This window comes from Odontomachus brunneus, unplaced genomic scaffold (assembly GCF_010583005.1).
Source record: "Odontomachus brunneus isolate Ranch 3 - 2012 unplaced genomic scaffold, Obru_v1 Obru_scaffold_152, whole genome shotgun sequence".
In the NCBI taxonomy this organism is placed as follows: Eukaryota; Metazoa; Arthropoda; class Insecta; order Hymenoptera; family Formicidae; genus Odontomachus; species Odontomachus brunneus.
This window is the reverse complement of record NW_022639602.1, coordinates 754,958-777,372: the sequence shown is the minus strand read 5'-3', so window position 1 is coordinate 777,372 and position 22,415 is coordinate 754,958. Positions and strand designations below refer to the sequence as shown.

At 40.9% G+C, this 22,415-nt stretch overlaps 2 protein-coding genes across 7 annotated transcripts in view; one reads left to right on the top strand and one right to left on the bottom strand.

Moving 5' to 3' along the window:
• The window catches only part of LOC116850678 (long-chain-fatty-acid--CoA ligase 3), a 34,139-nt gene extending 15,173 nt beyond the window's left edge, over positions 1-18,966 (bottom strand). Inside the window, exons 1-3 of one of the 4 annotated variants that reach the window (XM_032829262.1) lie at positions 18,792-18,966; positions 15,758-15,895; positions 533-649 (exon numbers count right to left, since the gene is read on the bottom strand). In XM_032829262.1, coding sequence (XP_032685153.1) covers positions 533-552 — 20 coding nt within the window. In that variant the 5' untranslated portion in view covers positions 553-649; positions 15,758-15,895; positions 18,792-18,966. Of the gene's footprint in view, positions 1-532; positions 650-14,259; positions 14,655-15,757; positions 15,896-18,791 lie in introns of those variants that run through there. The other 3 variants (XM_032829263.1, XM_032829265.1, XM_032829264.1) reach the window with 3 other exon arrangements.
• Positions 18,967-20,864: 1,898 nt separating this feature from the next.
• The window catches only part of LOC116850682, a 108,944-nt gene continuing 107,393 nt past the window's right edge, over positions 20,865-22,415 (top strand). For all 3 annotated transcript variants that reach the window (XM_032829273.1, XM_032829274.1, XM_032829275.1), the window contains exon 1: positions 20,865-22,076. In XM_032829273.1, the coding sequence (XP_032685164.1) occupies positions 21,897-22,076 (180 nt within the window). In that variant the 5' untranslated portion in view covers positions 20,865-21,896. The remainder of the gene's footprint in view (positions 22,077-22,415) is intronic.

Genomic DNA, 22,415 nt, shown 5'->3' with positions numbered 1-22,415 from the left:
ATATATATATATATATATATATATATATATATATATATGTATGTGTATGTATATAACTCTGCATAATATTTCCACGCTACACGTTTATATATATATATATATATATATATATTATATATTACACTCGAGGTTTTAGCGGATATATGTATATATATACACATATATATCCGCTAAAACTTTCAGTGTAAAATAAATTGGAGAGTTTAATCCTCGAGCTAAATTCGGGACGTAATACAAAGTAAATTGAGAGATAAAGTAAATGAAAGAGTTTTAAGGACTTAATCCTCGGATGCGTCTGTGGCGCCTACGATGAAAGCACGGCGTGTTCGATTCTCCAGCGCCGTGTATGTATATGTGTATGCGATCGCCAACGGCATCCAAGGGCTAAAAATTCGAGCAAGCGACAGACAGAAGAATATTGCAAAGAGAGAACGTATTGTAGGCGTAAAGTATGCGGCGCAATGCGTAGCGGGATGCGTGCTCATCTATGAGCTACACAACAGCACTTTCTATGCGTTACGCTACGACTCACTGTTTGTCGTCCACGATCATGATGGCGGCACTATCCGGTCACTGCCGATCGACTTTACGCCCTCTCGGAGGGAGGAAGGGTGTATGTGCACGCCTCTGTGATGCGGATTAATCGACACTGCAAGAAAAACCATTCCCAAAATCGGCGCGGTTAGTGCGTTTCTCACAAAGTGCATGCAGATGCATTCGCGCGTCCTGCCGAAAGGCATTCCTCCTCCTTTCTCGACGACGGTGTTGAGAATCCTTTAAATCGCTCGCTCAAAGCGGATATCGAGAGTGTCTTGATTTGTCAACCTTCGACGCTTCTGCCGGCATTGTCATTGCGCTCGACTGTCGAAAAAATCACACTTTAACAGATAAATAGAAAGATAGAAAGTAATCAGAAGTCGCGCTGGTAAAGCAGCAGAAACTGTTAATTGCCGTCTTGACCAGAAACCGCGAGATCTGATTGGCTTCTTTCTGCTTTTCTGCCAAAATGTGAATTCTCCCTTAAGACTCCTGGCTACTCGCCGCGGAACTCTCCAATGATGACGTCAGAAGCGAGGAAATATATGCCCAAAGTTCCTGCAAAATACGTCGAAATAAAAAGATATATCCATAGAATGACACTAGCAATCGATTAAGCATATCTCAAAAATACACATTTCTTTTACTCTAAAAGCCATAAATAACCGTAAAATTAAGATGACACGCAACTTTCTTCTTTAACTTACATTTTCTCTATTTTGTTAAAAAAAAAAAGTAAAGAGGAAATATAGGTTAAAAAGGAAAATTGCGTGTCACATTAATTTTACGGTTATTTATTAATTATCAGAACAAAACGAGAGTGATCGGAGTATTTCAAGAGTGTACTTAATCGATTGTAAATGTCAGTTTTTACATATATCTTCTTATTTCGACGTACTTTGTAGAAATTTGAGCGCGCATTTCCTCGCTCTTCTGACGTCACAAATCAAAATGGCCGTGGCGAGTAGCCAGGAGTTTTAAGAGCACAGCATCAAGGAGATCTCGTTAACCTGTGAGCGGCCACACGACCTTTGCCGAGCGTGAAATGCGCTTGTTGTATATTCTTTTGTAATCTATCGGCAATGTATTGTATATGTAGGTGTGTGTATTATTTAAATATTAAACAAACGATAAGGCACAATGGCGAGACACGGATAATAGCGACACGATCTATGTCTCCTGTGAGTGACTTGTAGCGCCTCGACCACGCGCTTACATAATGCAGAAGAGAACCCCGAAGACTGCGACTGCGATAGTTGATCGATTGATCCCTGCGATAAATTTACTGGCGTTGCGAAATGTCCCGTAGAATACGTCTATAACCGCGATTCGTTCGCAGTCCTTACGGCACGTTAACCGCGACAGCTGACTCGGTCAAGTGCACTTTGCCCCCGATACACGCGTGCACGTGTCAATTCGCGACGGAATGCACGCATTGCAGTCAAACGTGAGCGCGAGCGCGATGACGCGGTGAGCTACTTTCCGAGGCTGCGAGTTCTGGCGCACGCTTTAGCATAGCAGTCGACGATAAAACGCTGCGGATAATTCGAAGAGGTGAGATTTTGTTGTTGTTTTCATCCGCCTGTAACGTGTAATACGACTGCGTGCAGTCGTGCGTGAGTTTCGTTTTTCGAATTGAGTGGACCTTTTATGGAAGTTGCACTTTGCAATCGACGTGCAACAACAAGTCGACTTACATAAAACATTTTAATATTGTAGACGCAGAAATAATAAGTGTATAAGAGAATGCGTCGAAAGGCCACGGTAAAACATAATTATACAATTGAATGTCATGAAGCATAAATCACAAACATAATGAATATCCGATTGAAATGTCGCGTCACGGTACGCCGTTTTGAAATACGACATGTTACGAGCAGCGTCGAGCGCCGATAAACAAAAACAAGAGAGGTGTTACGAACGATGGTACGTACAGAACGTATAGATATAACGCGACCCTTGGTCTGTCTGTCTTACGAAACCATGATCCAAAGTTCGCACTGTCTGACGCAGATAACTATTCGAATTCGCGATACAGGTCAGTGATGTAAAGAATGAGGACGACTAGAAGTTCCTTGCAGTCTGTAATCCCTGCCAGAGTAGCACTGGTTCCTCCAGTCAGAGTTAGGACAAAACATGATTCCCGACTGTTTGCTATTCGTGGGAATGTTGTAAGTGGGAATAAGACAGAAACTCTAGTAAAGCTCTAGTAAATAAGAAAGAAGTGCTAAGATTTGAAATACGTATGTATAAGTACGTTACAACTTCTTCTTCCTCACTCACTCACTTTCTTTCTACAACTCTGACTTAAGGACAACGTTCATGGTGCCTAAATTCAAATTATGTCCTGAGAGTCTGTATTAATAGTGATTACTTAAAACTTGTTTTGAGCGAGGTACTAAGATTAGAATTCAAAGTTGGATGTGAGTTTTCCAATTGAATCGCGACTACAAAAGTAGTGCCAACATATTACGATAAAAACAAAAAGTTTAAATCTAAATTCAAGTCTGAACATCTCACTTGAAGCAAGTTTCAAGTAATAACTATTACTACGGATCGTCCATACTTCAATAACCGTTACTTAAAGCTTTTTTCACGTGAGATACTCAGAGATTTCTATTTATATCTTTTATTTAGAATTAGATTCAAGTTTTTCATTTAAATTATAATATATGTGACACTTATGTAATTAAAATTCAATTAAAAAACTCTTATTTAACTCTGATTTTAAAAATCTGAGTATCGCACTTGAGAATTAATAATTATTAATACGGATTTTTAATGCCCGTATTTCAATAATCGTGACTTGAAACTTATCTCACGTGAGATATTTAGATTTAAATTTAGAATCAAATTTTATCATTATTGATTTATTTACACGGAAAGAAAAATACATTCTTTGACATTAATAAACAAAGTAACTAATTTTCTATAAATATATAGTAGTTTAAGTCCTTCGGATTATATATATATATATATATATATATATATATATATATATATATATATATATAGCATTATATTTGCAACATCGTAATCGGGATAATTTACTGTTATTTCACTTGAGAGACGAGTTTCAAGTAACGATTATTAATACGGTCTTAAGAGCAGGATGCATCCCGCTTTTCGTTTCTTCTGTGATCAGAAGTCGAAGCTTCGCAATTCATTTTACCGTATCTCGACCGAATCGATAGAAAATTATAAATGCCTTACCACACATATTAAAGCGAGCAGAAGTCGTGGCTTCATACTCTTATACACATTTATATGCACAAAAACCGAGCGACGCAAAAAAGCACAAATCAGTAAAACAGCGCCAATAAAAAGAACGCGTGTTATCGCGCCACTTATCGTCGCAGTCCATGTTCTGCCAACGTTCGCTTGAAGAAGTTAAATATAATACGTGTCCCATGTCGCCCGGGGACCAAAGTTCAATGAGCGAGATTATATTCACGAACCTTGAATAAATCAAATTTTCTACGCGACAAGACTCATTTGACAGCGTGGCTCGCATTTTCGTGCCCGTTTGGACGTTCGAAGCGTAAAAGTTCGTAAAGAAAGAGAAAGAGAGAGAGATGAAAAATAACGCTGAAAAATATTTTCAGATATTTGTGAATTCTTAACGAGTTTATCTGCTACGTCGTGATGCCGACAGAGATTCATTCACAGGCGCTACTCGAAGCATTACGTCACTACTACACTGAAAGAAATTAATTGATAAAAAATTAACAAACGGATATTTCCAATTAAAATACCGATAAATTTTTATATCCGGTCAGGAGTCCAATGAGAAATTTCAATTCATAATTTTTGATCGATTTATCTGATGAAATGCCATTATGATCGGAAGCATCCGATTAAATTTAATTGGATATCTTAATCGGATATAAAAATTGATCGGAATTTGATCAGAAATATCCGTTAATTTGTTAATTTTTTTATCGGACAATTTCTCTTGCAAGTAAACCTACCCAAAAGTTACACTCCGATTTCTTTCCGTAAGAATACAGAAAATATCTAAGTCATATTTTTTTCATTTTGGTTCACTTCGAATTTCACGAGTAGTTTGTAGCTTTTTAATGTTCTCACTCCTGTCATCAACAAGTACAGCAAAAATGCATAAAAAATAAAATTGAATACAAGATATAGTTAAATAATTTTAACAAAATCGGCATAGCTGAGACACAAACTACTCTAAATTTCTTTTAGCCGAGATTTCAACCGAAATATTTTAATTCTGTACTAAATTAGTCAAAAATGGTTTCGAATCTCGGCCAAACCGAGAAATTATTTGTATAAATAATTTTTTTCAACTTTTTACGTGTTTTGTTTAAATATTTTATTAAAATATTTTGTTAAAATATTTTATTATTCATATAAATAATTTTACACATTTGAACTTTATATTCATAATCAGCAAACCAAAAACGGCTATATCTTGCATTCAATTTTATTTTTTATGCATTTTTGTTGCACTTGTTGATAGGAGTGAGAACATTAAAAAGCTATAAATTGCCCGTGAAACTCAAAGTAGGCCAAAATAAAAAAATATGATCTAAATATTTTTTGTACTTCTACATTTGTGTCAAATTAGAAAGAAATCGGAATGTACCTTCTAGGTAGGTTTACTTGTTATAATGTAATGTTTTCGTGGCAGCCTTCATTCACGGCGTGCCACGACAATTGCTCGGGTCGCCGTGATCGATTACACTGCCAACACTTAATGTTTATAAATTGCCGGACATAATTAAAGCGAACGCAATGAATAATGCTGCTTATTTATGTCACGTCACGTGACACTGGTCATAATATATACGACGCGTGGCGTATCGTCGTTGCTTCGAAGAAACGGACATCGCTTAGTGCGACGTGCGAAGACTAGTGTGAAGACGCGAATTATCTTGTTGGATGTTTAGACGCGTATACATTTCATTGTAACTATAATACATACTCATTTCATGATAAGCAAGCTCATTCCCGACACGCGCATGTACGTACTTCATAATTTATTTCGAACAAATTTCATACTTGTGACGAATTTCTGATAGATTTCCGGATATACACAAATGTATGAAACATTTGGAACATTTACTTGAGTACAGTGTGTGTGTGTGTGTGTGTGTGTGTGTGTGTGTGTGTGTGTGTGTGTGTGTGTGTGTGTGTGTGTGTGTGTGTGTGTGTGTGTGTGTGTGTGTGTGTGTGTGTGTGTGTGTGTGTGTGTGTGTGTGTGTGTGTGTGTGTGTGTGTGTGTGTGTGTGTGTGTGTGTGTGTGTGTGTGTGTGTGTGTGTGTGTGTGTGTGTGTGTGTGTGTGTGTGTGTGTGTGTGTGTGTGTGTGTGTGTGTGTGTGTGTGTGTGTGTGTGTGTGTGTGTGTGTGTGTGTGTGTGTGTGTGTGTGTGTGTGTGTGTGTGTGTGTGTGTGTGTGTGTGTGTGTGTGTGTGTGTGTGTGTGTGTGTGTGTGTGTGTGTGTGTGTGTGTGTGTGTGTGTGTGTGTGTGTGTGTGTGTGTGTGTGTGTGTGTGTGTGTGTGTGTGTGTGTGTGTGTGTGTGTGTGTGTGTGTGTGTGTGTGTGTGTGTGTGTGTGTGTGTGTGTGTGTGTGTGTGTGTGTGTGTGTGTGTGTGTGTGTGTGTGTGTGTGTGTGTGTGTGTGTGTGTGTGTGTGTGTGTGTGTGTACAGGGTGTCTCACACTCTCTTCCAGGCATTTTGTAGAATGGGGACGTAGAATGGGTTAATGTGAACATAAAAGTCCTATACCGTTTTGCGATATTCACAATAATTATCGAGATATTAATTGTAGAAAATTTGTAAATGATCATGCAGAATATGATAAACGAGTTATAGTAACGACGACTGTTGTTGTGTACTTATACTTTAGGTCAAATTGAACAAAAAAGTCCTCTACCATTTCGCAAATAATCGCATAGATTTTTAATTATTAATTAAAGAAGATGAGTGCATTATCACGCAAAATCGTGCAATAATCTTCTTTAATTAATAATTAAAAATCTATACAATTATTTGCGAAATGGTAGAGGACTTTTTTGTTCAATTTGACCTAAAGTATAAGTACACGACGGCAGTCGTCGCTACTATAACTCGTTTACCATATCCTGCATGATCATTCACAAATTTTCTACAATTAATATCTCGATAATTATTGCGAATATCGCAAAACTGTATAGGACTTTTATGTTCACATCAACCCATTTTACGTCCCCACAAAATGCCCGGAGGAGAGTGTGAGACACCTTGTATACTGTTATATATTGTTATATAATATATATATATATATTATAAAACATATATGTTTATATAATATATATATTGTTCTTGTGTATAAAACATAAATAGCACCTATGAAACGAGAAGATAATAAATTGTTGTAAAATGTCGATCTATTCTTCTTAGTTCTAAAGTATTAATAATTATAAAATTCTCTCCGTACACTTTCACGCAGTTTCGCGTAATTACTGTCGTTGGTGTCCCATCACCGATTCGTCCCATTTTTCTATTCTCACGTTGAGCCCTCTACTCGATAATTATCATAATTATCGTAAATCATTGCCCTGCATCATGCCTATACTAATCATGCGCGCATCCGTTTCAGGGTTACGAGTGACAGATACTGATATCTTCCCTACGTAACGTATTACGAGCACCGACCTTGGTCAACTTTGTTCGACCGTGCGCGAGTGTCCAAATTAACGTCACTGACCCAATTTTACGAGCACATGCGCCTCTTAAGCATGTAGAAATAAGCCGCGATGCACCCACATCCGTAACACGGCTCATATCGTCCTCGACAACGTATTTAACGAATACGGTGGTGGGATCACGTGTGCGAGAATATTTGACCCCGCGCGGGATTGAGCGCCGAGGATCGTGACTTAACTTGAATCAAGCGCGACAAACTGAACGCGTTTCATCGGTATTTGTTGCTGTGCACTGAGAAAAAAAGAATGGTTAAGTTAGTGAGACTTTGCGTGAACGAAGAAGATTTGTTGAAGCAAACATTTAGTCGATTAAACGAATTGCTGTGATGTGAGAATTATCAACTAATTCAATGTTTGGTCAGTAACTATATCAACGCAGCTTATTATTGCGTACTAATACGTAATTTGTTCAATACAGATACGATACTTCTTTGAAAGCGGCTAACCGTCGACTCAATTATTTTTTTTCTCAGTGTGACAATTGGAAATTCAACCGCAAAACGACAGGAAAAAGAAAGCGAGTGCTTTAAAATCGCTCTTACTCGCAAAGATATTTACCATTTGTAAAACGTGTGCGAATCCTTTATACATTCGACATCTCGTCGACAAAATAGAGGATTATTAAAAACAGAAATTAATATTTTTCATAAAGTAAAGAAAAAATATTGTAAAACCCTCTCTACAAACGCGCCAATTGCTAGAAAGAAAGTGTAATAAAATTTCCCTTATTATCACGCGATGTCCGATAGACAGCAACTTGTGTGTGAACCGTCCCCATCCATAAGATAACTTTATCTTATCCGCGAACGCGTACTTCGATCTCAACTTTCGAACTGGTGAACTTCGTACTGAGTCGCGCGACACGAACGAGATTTCCTAATAGCATTCACACGTTAGGTAACAACTTCTGCGTAAAAATAATGGCGAGTATTCGAGAACGTACACAACATACGAATAAATATAAATGGAGCAGTGAAATCGCACACTCTCAGATACATTTGTAAGTTAAATTATCTGTGAAGCTGAATCGATAATATGATCAAAATTGCGAATTTTATTAATTCGCACATTGATAATTGTTTCTTGGAAGAAAATAAAAAAGAGAAAATCAGAAGAATTTCGCGCATCTCTTACATAACTGGCGGTTTCCATAGCCAAGTTGTTATGATCGAAATCTACTTGTGTTTCTCGAGTGGCTAACGGTGTCTGTCAATGTTGCGATCATTGACAGTCAGTCGATCGATCGTGTTCTAAATCGTGCAAGAATTACACCGATGAACAATGCGAAAACTGATATCGCGTCGACAACGACGACGCTTAATCGTTGCGAGCCCCATCATTCGCAACAGATGATCAATATTCCGAAGGATATTGTACAAGCATACCGTACTGCAACGATCTCTCATAGATGATAGATTAAATGTTGAAACAAAACAACGTAAGAGCAACGTAAGAGCAACGTAAGAGCAACGTGAAGCACGAAGCGTTGTAAAAAATTCTCTGACCGCTGCGTTATATAACTTATCAACACCCAAGAACATCACTTCGTATATAAACGAGCACTTAAACTTAACAAACCTTACATGTCCACTAATTTATCCACTTTAATTTCTGCGTTAATTCAACACAAATATGTAAACGATAAATATAATAACACAACTTATCCATACACTTTGCACATGAAATATGTTACCAAGAAATTCGTACATTTTACTTATTCACATTTATTCAAATTGTGTTATTTTAATACTTAGAAATTGTGAATATGAATTTAACGCAGAATAGTCAAAATAAATATGTATAGCAACGACAATAGGTTAAATATTAACATATGAGGATGTTAAAAATTTGGCATAAAAATTTCACACACGGATCGACTTCAACATAAATACAAAGTATTTTTTACCGCGAGATAACCGACTGAAATTAACTAGTTAATTAGTAGAAATTAATTAATTAGTTAATCAAAACTATAAGATAAATATATTTCTAATTGGCAGGTAGTCGAAAATCGCGCGAGTTTTTTTTTTCAATCTCGCCGCGAATCACATAATTACACGTTACACGGATTGTTCCGCTATGTTAGCGTTACATAAGTTCGTCACATTCGCGCGTACCCAACGCTATCACCGCTAACCGACAATATCTAGAGTGCAACGAATTAATTAAGTCACTTGAGTGCGAATTATCCGTGGCAATTTGCAATCGCGACCGCAGCTGCGGAAGAAAAGTTTGCGCGGAATCGAGATTTGACATGATTGACGGATAATTGATTTTACAGTACAAATACGTAATACAACAGCAAATCGTAGTAACTAATCACAAATGAATACCTAAGCTAGCCATAGTTACGCAAGAATGATCCAACGCACGTAGAGTACATGTCGAAAGAAATAAAGATGAAAATTTGACATATGATTGTACATAGTATATGATTAATAGATAGATATTAATAATATGATTGTAGATAGTACTGAAGTTCTTTGTTAATCGTTCAAGAAATTAAACATGATCTTTTTTTGAATGTTCATTGACAAGCTCGACACTTTAACAAAATATATAAAAAAAGTGCTAATTAGTAGAAAATAAAAATTGTTTTTTAATTTTAAAAGCGCTCATAAGGCTTGGATCTTTTTGGTCTCGTGCTAGGAAGACGTGGACTGTGGACTGCTCCGTTGGTAAAAAAAAAATAGGCAAAAACTAAAATACCACAATTTTGTGGGTTAAATCATTCTTGCATAACTATGACCAACTGTATTATAGCGCATATTGTGTCACGTCGGCGTCACATCGGATTGGCCGTTCTAAGGCTTCCTGAGAATTCCCGAGAGGACGTATTATGTGAGGATTACATAACGTCACCGACAACGACGTTTCGCTGTCGGCAAAAGAAAACGTGTTTTTTTTTCTTATCAAAATGACTATTGGTCATGGATTCTGCTAATTACGTGTTTGTCGAGGTCCCAAGGCGAGCAACTTACTCGTGTATTCGCGTCCGTGTAAAAAGATCGGTATGAAACGCCGCGAGCGGAAGAGAACTAACGGAAGAGAACTCACGAGGGGGAAAATTTCACGCCACATCGCCATTATTAATAAACCTCGTACGCGGCCGACGATGAAGCCGACGTGTACTACTTTACGGATTGTTTCCGTCTAGGCGATCAGCCGCGTCCGTCTCTGCCGGACTCGATTTCACGAATTGTAGACGGATGCATCCGCGTCGCTGATGATTTAAGGCCGGGTGTACACAGAGAAAAACATGGTAAAACACGGTAAAATTTAAGCGGGAGATAAGATAAATTGAACAACCATAGCTGATTACTCTCCTTGCACTCCAAAGATAATCGATTAGTCGTTTTTTTTTTGTTATCTAAGCTTTTCCGTGTGTCACATAATAATAAATGTAAATTTGAAATTAATTTCATGATCTGTAAATTTGAAATTAATTTCACGATCTGTAAATCTGAAATTAATTTCATATCACTTTGGCACATTTCACTCAGTACAATGCTATTCGAAACATAAGACAGCAGTTTTCTGACCTACAATCGATTATTACGTAAAAACGGTACAGTAAATATTATTCTTTCTTTTATGCTGCGTTTGCTGATAACATTTATAACAATAAGTTTCTAATTTGGATGGTATATCACTTTTCACGAAATTACACGGGAATAATCGTTACGTATATTGTTTCTATTATGTGCAAAATTGCGATATTCAATTAAAATAATTAAATCGCGATATTAAATTTTCGCGTACAAATCGCATAAACTTTAACTACGAATGTGTTTTGCAATAAATGAACAAAGTCCTTAACGCGCGACGATCGGCGAATACAACACCGCGTAACACGTCAGTGTCGCGCCGTAAATCATCTGATATAATTATTATAATCGCGGATTAACGGTCTTCATTAAATCAAGAAGCAATAAGTAATACAATAATCTACACTTTATGCGTTATTAATCCGACGATACATAAAGCATGAGCATATTAATGTCTTCAACATACTACGCTAATGCTACAATAGTGTAATGTAAATCACTATGAATGTAAAACATGCCCCTTTTTATATTCAAATGCAACCGGGTCAATTCACCGATATTCTCTGCAAATCATATTACGTATCAGATAACGGCCACGTTTCAAAATTATTTACGAAAGACCTGCATCTCTTATCTGTCTGAGACCTATCTGTGCATGTTGTTGGTTATGCTTCACGATTGATAAGTCGAGTGATAAGTCGGAAAGACAGAATTTCTGTTACGAGCCTCCAAATGAAGAAATGTCTCATAAATATGAAACTAGAGACCTGAGAATTCCTGTTTATGGAAATGTGTTTGCTTGGCTCGATGACTTTAATATAAAATGTGATCTCCACGGTCTTTTGATAGTGGCAGATATGTGGACATGTGTGCTTTTTGCGCGTTTGAAAAAAATAATAAAGTAATTCGATAGCGAAGTTTATTGCGCGCCACGTGTGCGCGTCTCTCTCTCTCTCTCTCTCTCTCTCTCTCTCTCTCTCTCTCTGTCTGTCTGTCTGTCGGTCCCTTTTCCCTCTTTATTTCTTTCTTCGCCACCTACCTTGCGGAAAAAGGAGACGTATGTAACCTGTTATCGTGCGTGCTGAAGGTAACAAAGAGCCGACGTGTATTACCCTGTCAATCGTTCGCGCTGGCGCATTTACGCACGGCACGTTGAAGGGAATTAAAACAGTCGCGGAAAGGATAATAGTCAGCCAAATGACATACGCAATTTATTTACGAAACTTGTATTTACAAACTACAATAATTTCTGTCAACGTTGTGTATTTGTAGTACTTCCGTCGTTTAAGAAAAAAGTACCGCGAGAGATTACTACACATGAGATTTTTCGTTACTTCAGTGCTCACGATTAGATAAGAAAAAACATGTCTATTAATGAAGAGCCACGTCTGCATTAAGTAAAAGGAAACAGGAAGTCAATTAGACAACAATCAAACAACAAGTCAATCAGAAGACAATCAGAGCTCGTAGTGATAGAAAAACAGTCAACTATCATCTGATCACCAGTGTAAGTTTTGATTAACTTCTGCTTTTCTGCCAAGATGTGAATTCGTCCTAACGCATTCGTTTCGATCTCGCGCGCTCGCGCGACGTTCTAATTATAACGGTCTCGCTGTTTTGACGTGCGTCTCGATAGTGCGCCTCGGCAAATATGAACTTTGGCCCATAGCCATTTTCGTCCGCATAATCTACTTAGTTCATTGATAGCAGATGATCGCGCCGGACATTATCGCCCAGCTGCGTACATGACCGTGAATTATGTGAGCCAAAAGTGAATGATAATTCGGCGGCGAGTCGATAACAAATGATGATAACTCATGACTCCCGGCGGTAAAGCCTGATCTGTAATATGCTCTTTGCTTCCTGCTTCTTTCTTTTTATTTCTTTCTGACTATACCCAAAGCCTGATCTACAATGTGTTCTTTGCTTCCCGTTTCTTGTTTTCTGTCTTTTTTTAGTTTAAGGTTTAAGGCTTGAGTCAGAAAGAAATAAAGAAAAAGTAACAGGAAGCAAATAACACATTATAGATCAAGCTTTAAGCTTGACTCAAGCCTTAAACCTTAAACTAAAAAAAGACAGAAAACAAGAAACAGGAAGCAAAGAGCATCGCAGATTAGACTTTAAATCAGAAAAAGGCAGAAAGACAAGAAACAGAACGCAAAGAGCATATTATAGATCAGGCTTAAATCTTGCCTCGTCCTGTCTCTCTCGTAGAGGCAGATCGTTCAGAGCGTGCAGTGACACCGAGCGGCGCGTAATTCCTCGTGGGTTGCGGCCGCCAGGAAGTTCGAGCCGCGGGTTGACTCAGAATCGTCGCGAAACGCGCGTTGACGCGCGATGCAGAGCGGAAAAACCGAGGACAGTTGCCCGGGGAAGCGGTTGGCCGCGTTACGAAAGCACGCTGACGTTGTCTCGTCTGGTGTGACAATGAGGAAGTGTTAGTTTGCGTTTCTGTCCAGACGCTGATGAGACAACTGATCGATTAGTCAATTAATCAATCAGACAAATCATCAGTCGATATGAATAGATACAGCAAATGAATTTTTCTACAAGATGACTCCCATCTCCCTTCTAAATTGTTATCTAATTGCGCTATTTTACAGCCTGCGAACTGCAAAGCTCGAGCGGAACCCCCGACACATTTTATTATTCGACGAATACGTGAAAAGACAACGTGAGAAACTGGCTTATCAGGGTCGAACGTAAGACGTCACTTGCTAATTTTGTCAAGTGTTCGACAATATAAGTGCAACGCCAAGAATGTCTTGGTCCGATACTCTAAATCAGTATATTATTCACTGAAATACCACGCTTGTAACTAATGATTCAGCACTGCAATCAGTGAAATTTCGCTAAAAGGATCAGTTAATAATAGCATCTATCATCATTATTGATGCAGTTTACGAACACAGACAGTGTTACTGTATGCAAATTGCACGGAAGCTGATGATTCATTACAAACGCAGAAAGTTGGATCTCGTATAGCGCATCACGAATTGTGTGTATTGATGTGCCGATATTTCAGTGAAATACTTCTCCATTGATTGACATCAGTAAGATATACGATGAAGCAGCAAAGCGGGAGTGTTTCCACTGAAAGTCAGCGAATACTCACTGATCGGTGAAAATGTTCCGTTTATTGACTCAATCCGGAATACTTTTATCGATACATACTTTAAGAGAGAATGTGTGTATATTATTACATATACACCTCCAATAATTTTATCCGTCGATTTTAGCAAGCAACATCTTGCGCTCGACTCTGACATGCAAGATACTCGCATTATTCGGTCGAATGTTATTCACATTACCGCGTTGAAACACAGCGAGAAGCGCTGCGAGGTGTCGCAAGGTGATGCGAGAAGCACGCGACAACTCAACAAGATCCCGACGCGCACAGGTGGTGAACGCGCCAGAAGCGACTTGCTGCGTGAGCAACGGCGCAGCAAGATCATCGCTTACCTCGCTTCACACAACGTGAACGTGCGCGGAGTTCTCGCTTCGCGTCTCCTTCCTGCTCGGCCGAGATCGCCACCGGTTCCAGTCGACTGCCGCTCGCTTTTCCCACCGCGGAGCGTAGAGGAAATTATCACTATATGCGCGATCCAAGGGTCAAGAATGGTGTGGGTGTACGCGCGCGTACGTGTACGTGTGTGTATGTGGGTGTACGGCGCGGATCTCACGCGCGGGTGCGGTGCAGCAGCAACACCGTAGTGAACGCAGAAAGGAAAGAGGGCCTATGGAAGAGAGAGAGAGAGAAGTCTCTCGTGTAGGACGCGCGAAGAAATTCGCGAGGAGAGGAACGCGCGCGCGCACTCCGGGACCGTCGACGATCGACTGAATCTGTATCACGCCGGCACCGGGGATTATGTGAGCCACCACTTTCCGGTGACCTTTGATCTTTGATCTCGGATTCACCGCGTGGACCCTGGGCTCCCGTCTTGTCGTCGATAAAGCGATGCGACGCGACGCGATCGGAGGTGTGGAGGACGCGCGCGCGCGCGCGCGTAGCACCGGCGAAACACAGCTGTTTGGCGCGGATCCGTTGCACCACGTTGAGAGGAGAACGAGGTCGCTCGCAGGCCGAACTCGATAACGCGTAACTGCTTGATCGTGCTACTTCATCGCGACCGCGATATCCGCAATCGCCCGTCTCCGTTTTCGCGCGCGACAGGAGAAAAAAGGACGTTGCTGTCCATAGGTTCAATGGTGACATTGCCATTCAAGTAATCGAGCGACGTACCTCTTTTTGCTATGTACGGACACAAAGAGGCTACCTACTACAGCCTCTTTGTGTCCGTATAGTACGTAAAAACTACGCGTGTATACAAGCTGTTCACGTAACAGCTCTCTCTGTCTCTCTCTCATTGTCACGCGGTTTTTTATTTGTATTATATTGTATTATTGACATTAAGAGAACACGTGAAGATAACAGACACTGAGATACTGAGAAACAAGCTTGTTAAGATATATACGTTTATTGCAGGTACCACGTCATTCTCATGAGACAAATTTATCCTGACGTGTCCCTCGATTTGTTCTGTACTTAGGACGACATTCTATGCATGAAACGCTTAGAACATTCTCGCCATGTCAAGTCGAGGTCAGCGCGTGTCGCCGTACTATCAGTATAGCGAAAGATACTAGAGACGAACAATTGGCGGTCCACCGGAGTAATAATAGTAATACGCTAATAATAGTAAGCAACACATTAGGGCCGAGCGGGTCGGCGTCCCGAGTGTCCTCGCGACTCGGCTCGCATGGCGACCCGGCGATTCGAGATTTAGGTTAAGTCCGGTTGCGTGGCGCAGATACCGGTGTTACGCGACCGATGATGCCGCGAGGAGCCTAACGGACACGGAAATCGCCGGAGGAATACGTAACACGAGATTTGAGTTTACGATTCGGTCCGGTATCTCTCGTGTGCACGAGAGCGGCACGCTGAGCGTGTCTCGCTTACCTGGTGACTCGACGTGGCTCGAGATGTCCTCTTGGCGGCCTCACGCGCAGCGTTTCGACTCCTCTCGTTGGATTCCCACAGCACGTATTTCAAACGAGACGGACAGACAGACTGACTGACGCGGAGACCCTCGGCTTCCTGCACGCGCAAACGACAGCGATTTACACAAGCTTTGTACTACCAGCAGCCGACCGAGCCGCACCACGGTGTCTTCATCTCTGAGTCGCTCCTCTCGACCGGCAGACACTCGCGCCACGGCTTCGGATCGCGCAGTCCACGCGGCGTGACGCGACTCGCTACGACTCTCGCGAATTAACGCCAGCGCGGCATACGGAGCGCCGACCACACCGCCGAGGCCATCTTGCCGCCTGAACTGGCGCGAGGGATCGATTCGCCGCCGCGAGAGACCCCTCTGTCGACGCGCGCGCGACGTCAGACTCGCTCGAGTTTCCGAACTATATCTAACAACGCCCTCCTTTTCCGCATGTAAAAAATTCTTAGCCGCGCTTCTTTCAGGCTGAAGGAAAAGGATCCGTCTGCGCGATCGCGGAATCGACGGCGATGCGCGGACTTGTTCTCGTGGACTTTAACGAAAATTGCTACCTCGCATCCCGAATCCTCCACCTCCCCGCATCTGCGTCACCCTCGTGCCTCTCTGTACCTGTCAAACGTTGACCTAACATTTCAAAGAATGCGACAAATACGAATACTCCCAAGTGGAACAGATTGCCTATTGGTTAACGTTCTTGAAATTAACTGTTGGAACGTATCTATAAGATAACAAGTCGATGTCAATAATTCGTCTCCATTAATATGACATCGATTAAATAACAGTTTACAGTTGGTTAATAGCTAATTCATTTACGCATCTTACAGTTATCCTTTAATATATATTTAATTTGTATCCATGTACCAACTTGATACATGATACTTTGTATCTAAATGATATCTTTTTGGATATTAAAAGTTATCTTTCGGGCGAACATTAGATAACCTTTTCAGTAAACAGAAACTTAACTTTTTTACCGAAAATAAAGTTATCCTGACCTAATTGTATATAGTAAAATGGAATACTTTAAGATAACGTTGTTCTACTTGGGCTGGTAGATCTCGCTTAAAATTCATCAAGTGAAATATCGTTCAATAAATTACAAACGAGTACAATTCGCCGTTTCGTTGTATAGATATTTATGAGAAACATTCTTTACATACTCCCGAGAATTGAAGCACTGAATCGAGAGCATTCGACAATCCCGCACGTATTACATAAAACGTGGAAAAACATCGCGCATGTATCACTCGTTAAATTACCAATGGCAATTGGCCATAGTTATGCAAGAATGTTATCTTTTTATCCATTTTTAAGGATTAAACTTATATCTCCAAAAAGAAAAAAAATTACACTTATCTTCTTGAACGATTGCGAGGAGAATATCCAGTACTATCTATACTTCTTAAATCAAGTTTCAAATTTTCATCTTCATTTTTTTCAAAACATACTTCATGCGAGTTGGACCCATTCTTTTTGCATAACTGTGGTCAATTTTCGCCTGCATTTTGCAAGATATATCGGATCCAAAAGGGAACGCGTTCGAATTTAATAAGCTCGATGAATTCAATTTAAAGTTACGCAGGAGATATTTCTCAAAATTCTATTCGCGGACCGCAGTATCGAGCGAGCTGCTTTAATTCCCAACATTTTGCATCTTTGGACTGGATATTCATAGAATGACGTGCACGCATCACGCGACGTTTCTCAATGTTATGCAGGGGAGGAGAGGGGCGGTATAATTGTTGATTCAGAAATATAAGTTTCTGCTACCTCGACCCTAATGCGTTGATATCAGTCAGCGGTAAATACAAGCGACTCAATTTTCTTTCGCCAATTACACCATTACACTTTGCGACTCGCAATACGATTGCGTCGGTACGGCGCACAAAGTTGCACGGACGTTAAGCGGTGGGCCACAGGCATGCTCCGAAAATATTGCGCGTACGCGGGCGCATCGCGGAACAGAACTCAAAATCGTCCCGGGGACTATATTTAAGCGGCCGAGGAATGTTTGTACGTGTCACTGTTGACGCAAGAGTACGCATCTTAGCCCTGATCTACGATATGCTCTTTGCTTCCTGCTTCTTTCTGTTTATCTTTTTCTGACTAAAACCTTAAGCTTTAAAAAGCCAGAAAAAGACAAGAAACAGAATGCAAAGAGCATATTGCAGATCAGGCTTTATAACTGTGCCCACTATGCTTTTTACGCGCAAACATACACACTCAGTAATTAAATGGCCACACATTTTTCTGAGTGAGTTTGCAGTATTCCTGGTTGTTATAAATCAAGAGACACTACTGATACGTCGCGTTGTAATCAGTTATCGGACAGGAGTCGAAGTGACAGAGTATAGAAATAAATTGGATTAATACAACATTCAAATATCGTTATCTTCCCGTAGTTTAAATTATGAACTTGTGGACTTTGAAGGGATAAATTTTATTAACTGATTACACAGCGCGAACGTGTCAGCAGTGTCTTTCAATTGTGACAACCAAAATTGTGCTGCTACTTCACTCGGAAAAATGTGTTGCCACCGTCTGGTAACCGAGTTTGCATGCGGATAAGAGGCACAGGCCTCGCCGTTAACCACTATGAATCTGTCCACGAATAATTCAACGTGTACGCTACACACCGTACAAAAATATCACTCGGCGTTACGTGGCGTGCGCTAACAAAAATATATCCGACGTGCAAAAGGGGATCCTTATCGGGGCTTATCAGTCTTTTCTTACCTCATGAGCTTAAAGTCATTTGGAACTTCGCGCGACGCTTATCGCGCGTTCCATTGCACACTCATCATTACATTGTCAATGCACATAAACGGCACAGCAGAGTCACACCGCGAGTTAGTCAGCTCGTCTTGATAAAGCGCAAATCTTTACCAAGCAAGATCCACGCGTGAAATACGAAGCTTCTACGCGCGCACGCACACGCCAAACCGAATAGATCCGCCGACGCGACTACGCTTTGCTACGTACCTTGTTGTCTGTTTAACGCACGACGCTCACTGCAAAGCGTGTCAGCTCGAAAGTATGCTCTAAAGCGGGCTTATTCGCCGCATCGCATGCTCGAGACACCGGTGTACTCCACGAGCGCGGCAGCTCGACGGAATAGCCGGTACGCGGAGCCGCGACGCGCTCTCGCACGTCTCGATATAGACAGGCCGGCCTGCACGCGAACCAATGAGACGCCGAGGCGCAAAGGGCGGGGATGTGGCGTGATCCTCGGTGACGTCACAGTCGCCCGCGATCGATAAGTAACGCGCGAACTTCGCGACGAACTTCGCTCCGACGCCGATGCATCCGCGACGATCGATGCCCCGCGCTGATTCACACAGGCAATCTCGTCGGGCACGTGTTTACGATGCGTATTATCTGCCCGTGTCGATACTGTCCGGCGTCGACTGATAGTCGCTCCACGTCGCGAAAACGCAACCGCCGAGCTCGACGTAAACAAACTTTCGCCGTAGCATCACGTCCCGCACTCTCGCGGTCTTATATCTGAATCATACTGTCATACTATTGTACTGTAAAATAGAGATGCTACTTTACCGACCGCCGTCCGTCGGTTACCATTCGCGCTCGTTCTCTTACCGACGAGATGTTACTTTAGAGGTTAATCCCGGCCGTGTTCTCGTCGCGTAATATGTGAGCGCTGATTGCGCTCTTTTCATTCCGTCAAGTTCCGTTTTCTTCAGCTAGGTACATTAAACAAACGGAATAACGAACGAGTTGCAAATGTGGAATATATTCGCGTCCACCTTGCGCACAAATTTTCTCCCATAAACCAATTCATTGTTCACCCACTCTGTGTATACCCAGCTTCATACAAACAACCTATATGAAGTTGTCTTCGCTTGAGAATCAGAAAGGTGTAGTTAGCGTTTAAATTCGCATTGCGAATACGATGCAGGTTTACAATAAGTCCATCACACGATCTACACTAGGTGTAGTAAGCTTTAAGCCGTAAGAAATTAACTAATCACAATTAATTATTCCTTTATAATTCCACTGTGATTGGTCAATTTCTTAAGGTTTAAAGCTTACTACATCTATTGTAGATTGGGACTAAAGCCAGCTTAGAGGAAACAGCCAATGGCTTTCTACACTTAAGCCAGCGGCACATGATGCTTGTTTTCGTGCTGGATTGTTTGCTGGATGGAAATACTTTGTTTTGATTGGTACATTTCCATCCAGCTTTAGAAATGCACCAATCAGAACAGAGTATTTCCATCCAGCAAGCAAACCAGCACGAAAACAAGCATCGTGTGCCGCTGGCTTAAGTGTAGAAAACCATTGGCTGTTTCCTCTAAGTTCAAAACTGTAATGTAATTTTCGGCCAAAAACGTTTCTCTTTGCTGTCTGAAGTCGTAATCCCTAAAATTTATTTTATTTCAACGAAATTGATCAATCACATTTCTCATTAGTCAGAATTGACAGATGCGATTGGTCAATTCTGTTGGAATAACTAGCCGATTAAATTAACTAAAGTTGATAAAAGCAGACATGATTTATAGATATTGATATCGTTTTCGCAAATGGAAAAATTAGTCGATCCAGGATCAATAACGCCACAATACTAGCTAATCACATAATTCGAACTTGATCAACCCTAGATCGATCAAAAATCATCCACTTGAAAACGTTATAAAGCCGATATTCATAGTCGAATCTTATTTCAAGACCGTCTTAAGTAATGTCTTAAGATGCGAATACGGCTCTGTGGCCGGTATTCATAGTCCGAACTTATATTTAAATGTCATGAACCAATCATAGAGCCGTATTCGCATTTTAAGACATTACTTAAGAAGGTCTTGAAATAAGATTCGACTATGAATATCGGCCTATGATTGATTTATGATATCTTAAAACAGTACTTAAGATGATCTTAAATATAAGATCTGACTATGAATACCGGTCTGCGACGATCTAGTGCATTTCACACGTTTCAGATAGCGCAGTGTTTAGTAGTCAAATGGAGTGTTGTGATTGGTCGGTCGTTGCGATTAGAGCGCGTCAAGCGCCGAGAGTTGTCTAGCCTGTGTGCTTGACTCGGTTTCGGTGACGTTCGTCCACGTTCGAAAGCCGGTTCGTGTCTACTGCGATTTCGGCTCGTCCAGGGTGAGTTCCGCGCACGAATCGTCATCAGGGGTGCTGGAAATAAATTTTGCTCGTCGTCGTGGCAAGACGTCGGTAAATGGTAGCCGAAGATGAACATTCTGTGGGACGGTTTGTCACAGGTATCGTACGACTGTTATGGCTGTGTAAAGACTAAAGTCCGTATTCTAAGTTCTCTTTTAACGATAAATGAGCCTTTAAAAGAGACTTAAAGTCACCTGAGAAGCTACATTTAAAGCACTTTTATCGATAAAAGAGGATTCAAAATATAGGCCCAAGTTGCTATTCATCGTTTTCGGCCCGGTGAAAGACTCTCGGACACGAGTCATCATCGAAGATAAAATCCGTGCGCTTATCTTGACGAAATATCGGTAGACAATCATGGAAAATAATCACTTCGCGGAACGGTCATCGACAGCAATGGGTGAAGTGTCGCATAACCGTTACTGCGGTCGTTTAGAGTGTGAGCTTCTGTCCTTTCGCGTTTTCGACTTTCCGAAGGAGTCTCGCGAATCATCGTCATGGGGAAATAGGTTTCGCTCGTGGCAAAATGTCGTGGGAAAGTCGCCGAAAGTAAGTACTTCGCGAGACGAATTATCGGAATACCGAGCAAAGTTAGTCACATTTGATGCTTCGAGAATCGCAATTGTCGGCGTCAGTAAGGGAACAGACAGCGACGCTATGGTGCGGATCCCGCAAGCTGTCCAGTATTTCCCGCGAATTCGACTCGTCGAAAGCGAGTGAATTACCGCCGGTGATATTGAAGCAAGTAAGTTTCGCGCATTGTCGCGGCAAGATGTCGCCAAACAACCGCCGAATATCTCGCGGTTCGTCGGGAATGAGGAACAAAGCACTGCACATTCGTTGTTATAACAGTTTGAACTTAAAATGGCTGTTAATTCGTCGAGAAAAAATTTCGCGCGCGAAGTATCATCGGGAGTGTCGTAAATAAGTCTTGCATACAAAATGTCGTCGGGAGTGCCGAAAATGAGTTTCGCGCGCAAAATGTCGTCGGGAGTGCCGAAAATCAATCTCACGCGTTTTTATCAACAAGACGTCGTTAAATGGATATTCTATTGCGGAACAGATGAGAAATACAGAGCGAGATGTGTTCTGAGAGCTTCCGATCTGCCGAACGACAAGTGGGTAAGTTTGAATTTAATTGAGTAAATACAGAGATTGTAGTGCAACTTTCATTTGTCGAGTTGTACATGGAGGGAATTTTATAGTAAAAATTATTATAGGATTTTGTAACTCAGAAATAGATCGATATTCTGTAGTAATTCACAATCCTTTTACTTCATATGCGCTGCTTATATTTCAGAACCTGGAATGTGCTATTAAAACACTTGCTATGTTTTTAACAAAATCTGCTATTTTCCCAGCACTTTATATCAGTATATTTCTGGTTTATATTACTAAAAACATAGTAAAATTGAAAAGAAACTATAATATTCTCTCCGTGTGCGTTTTATTCGCGAATTT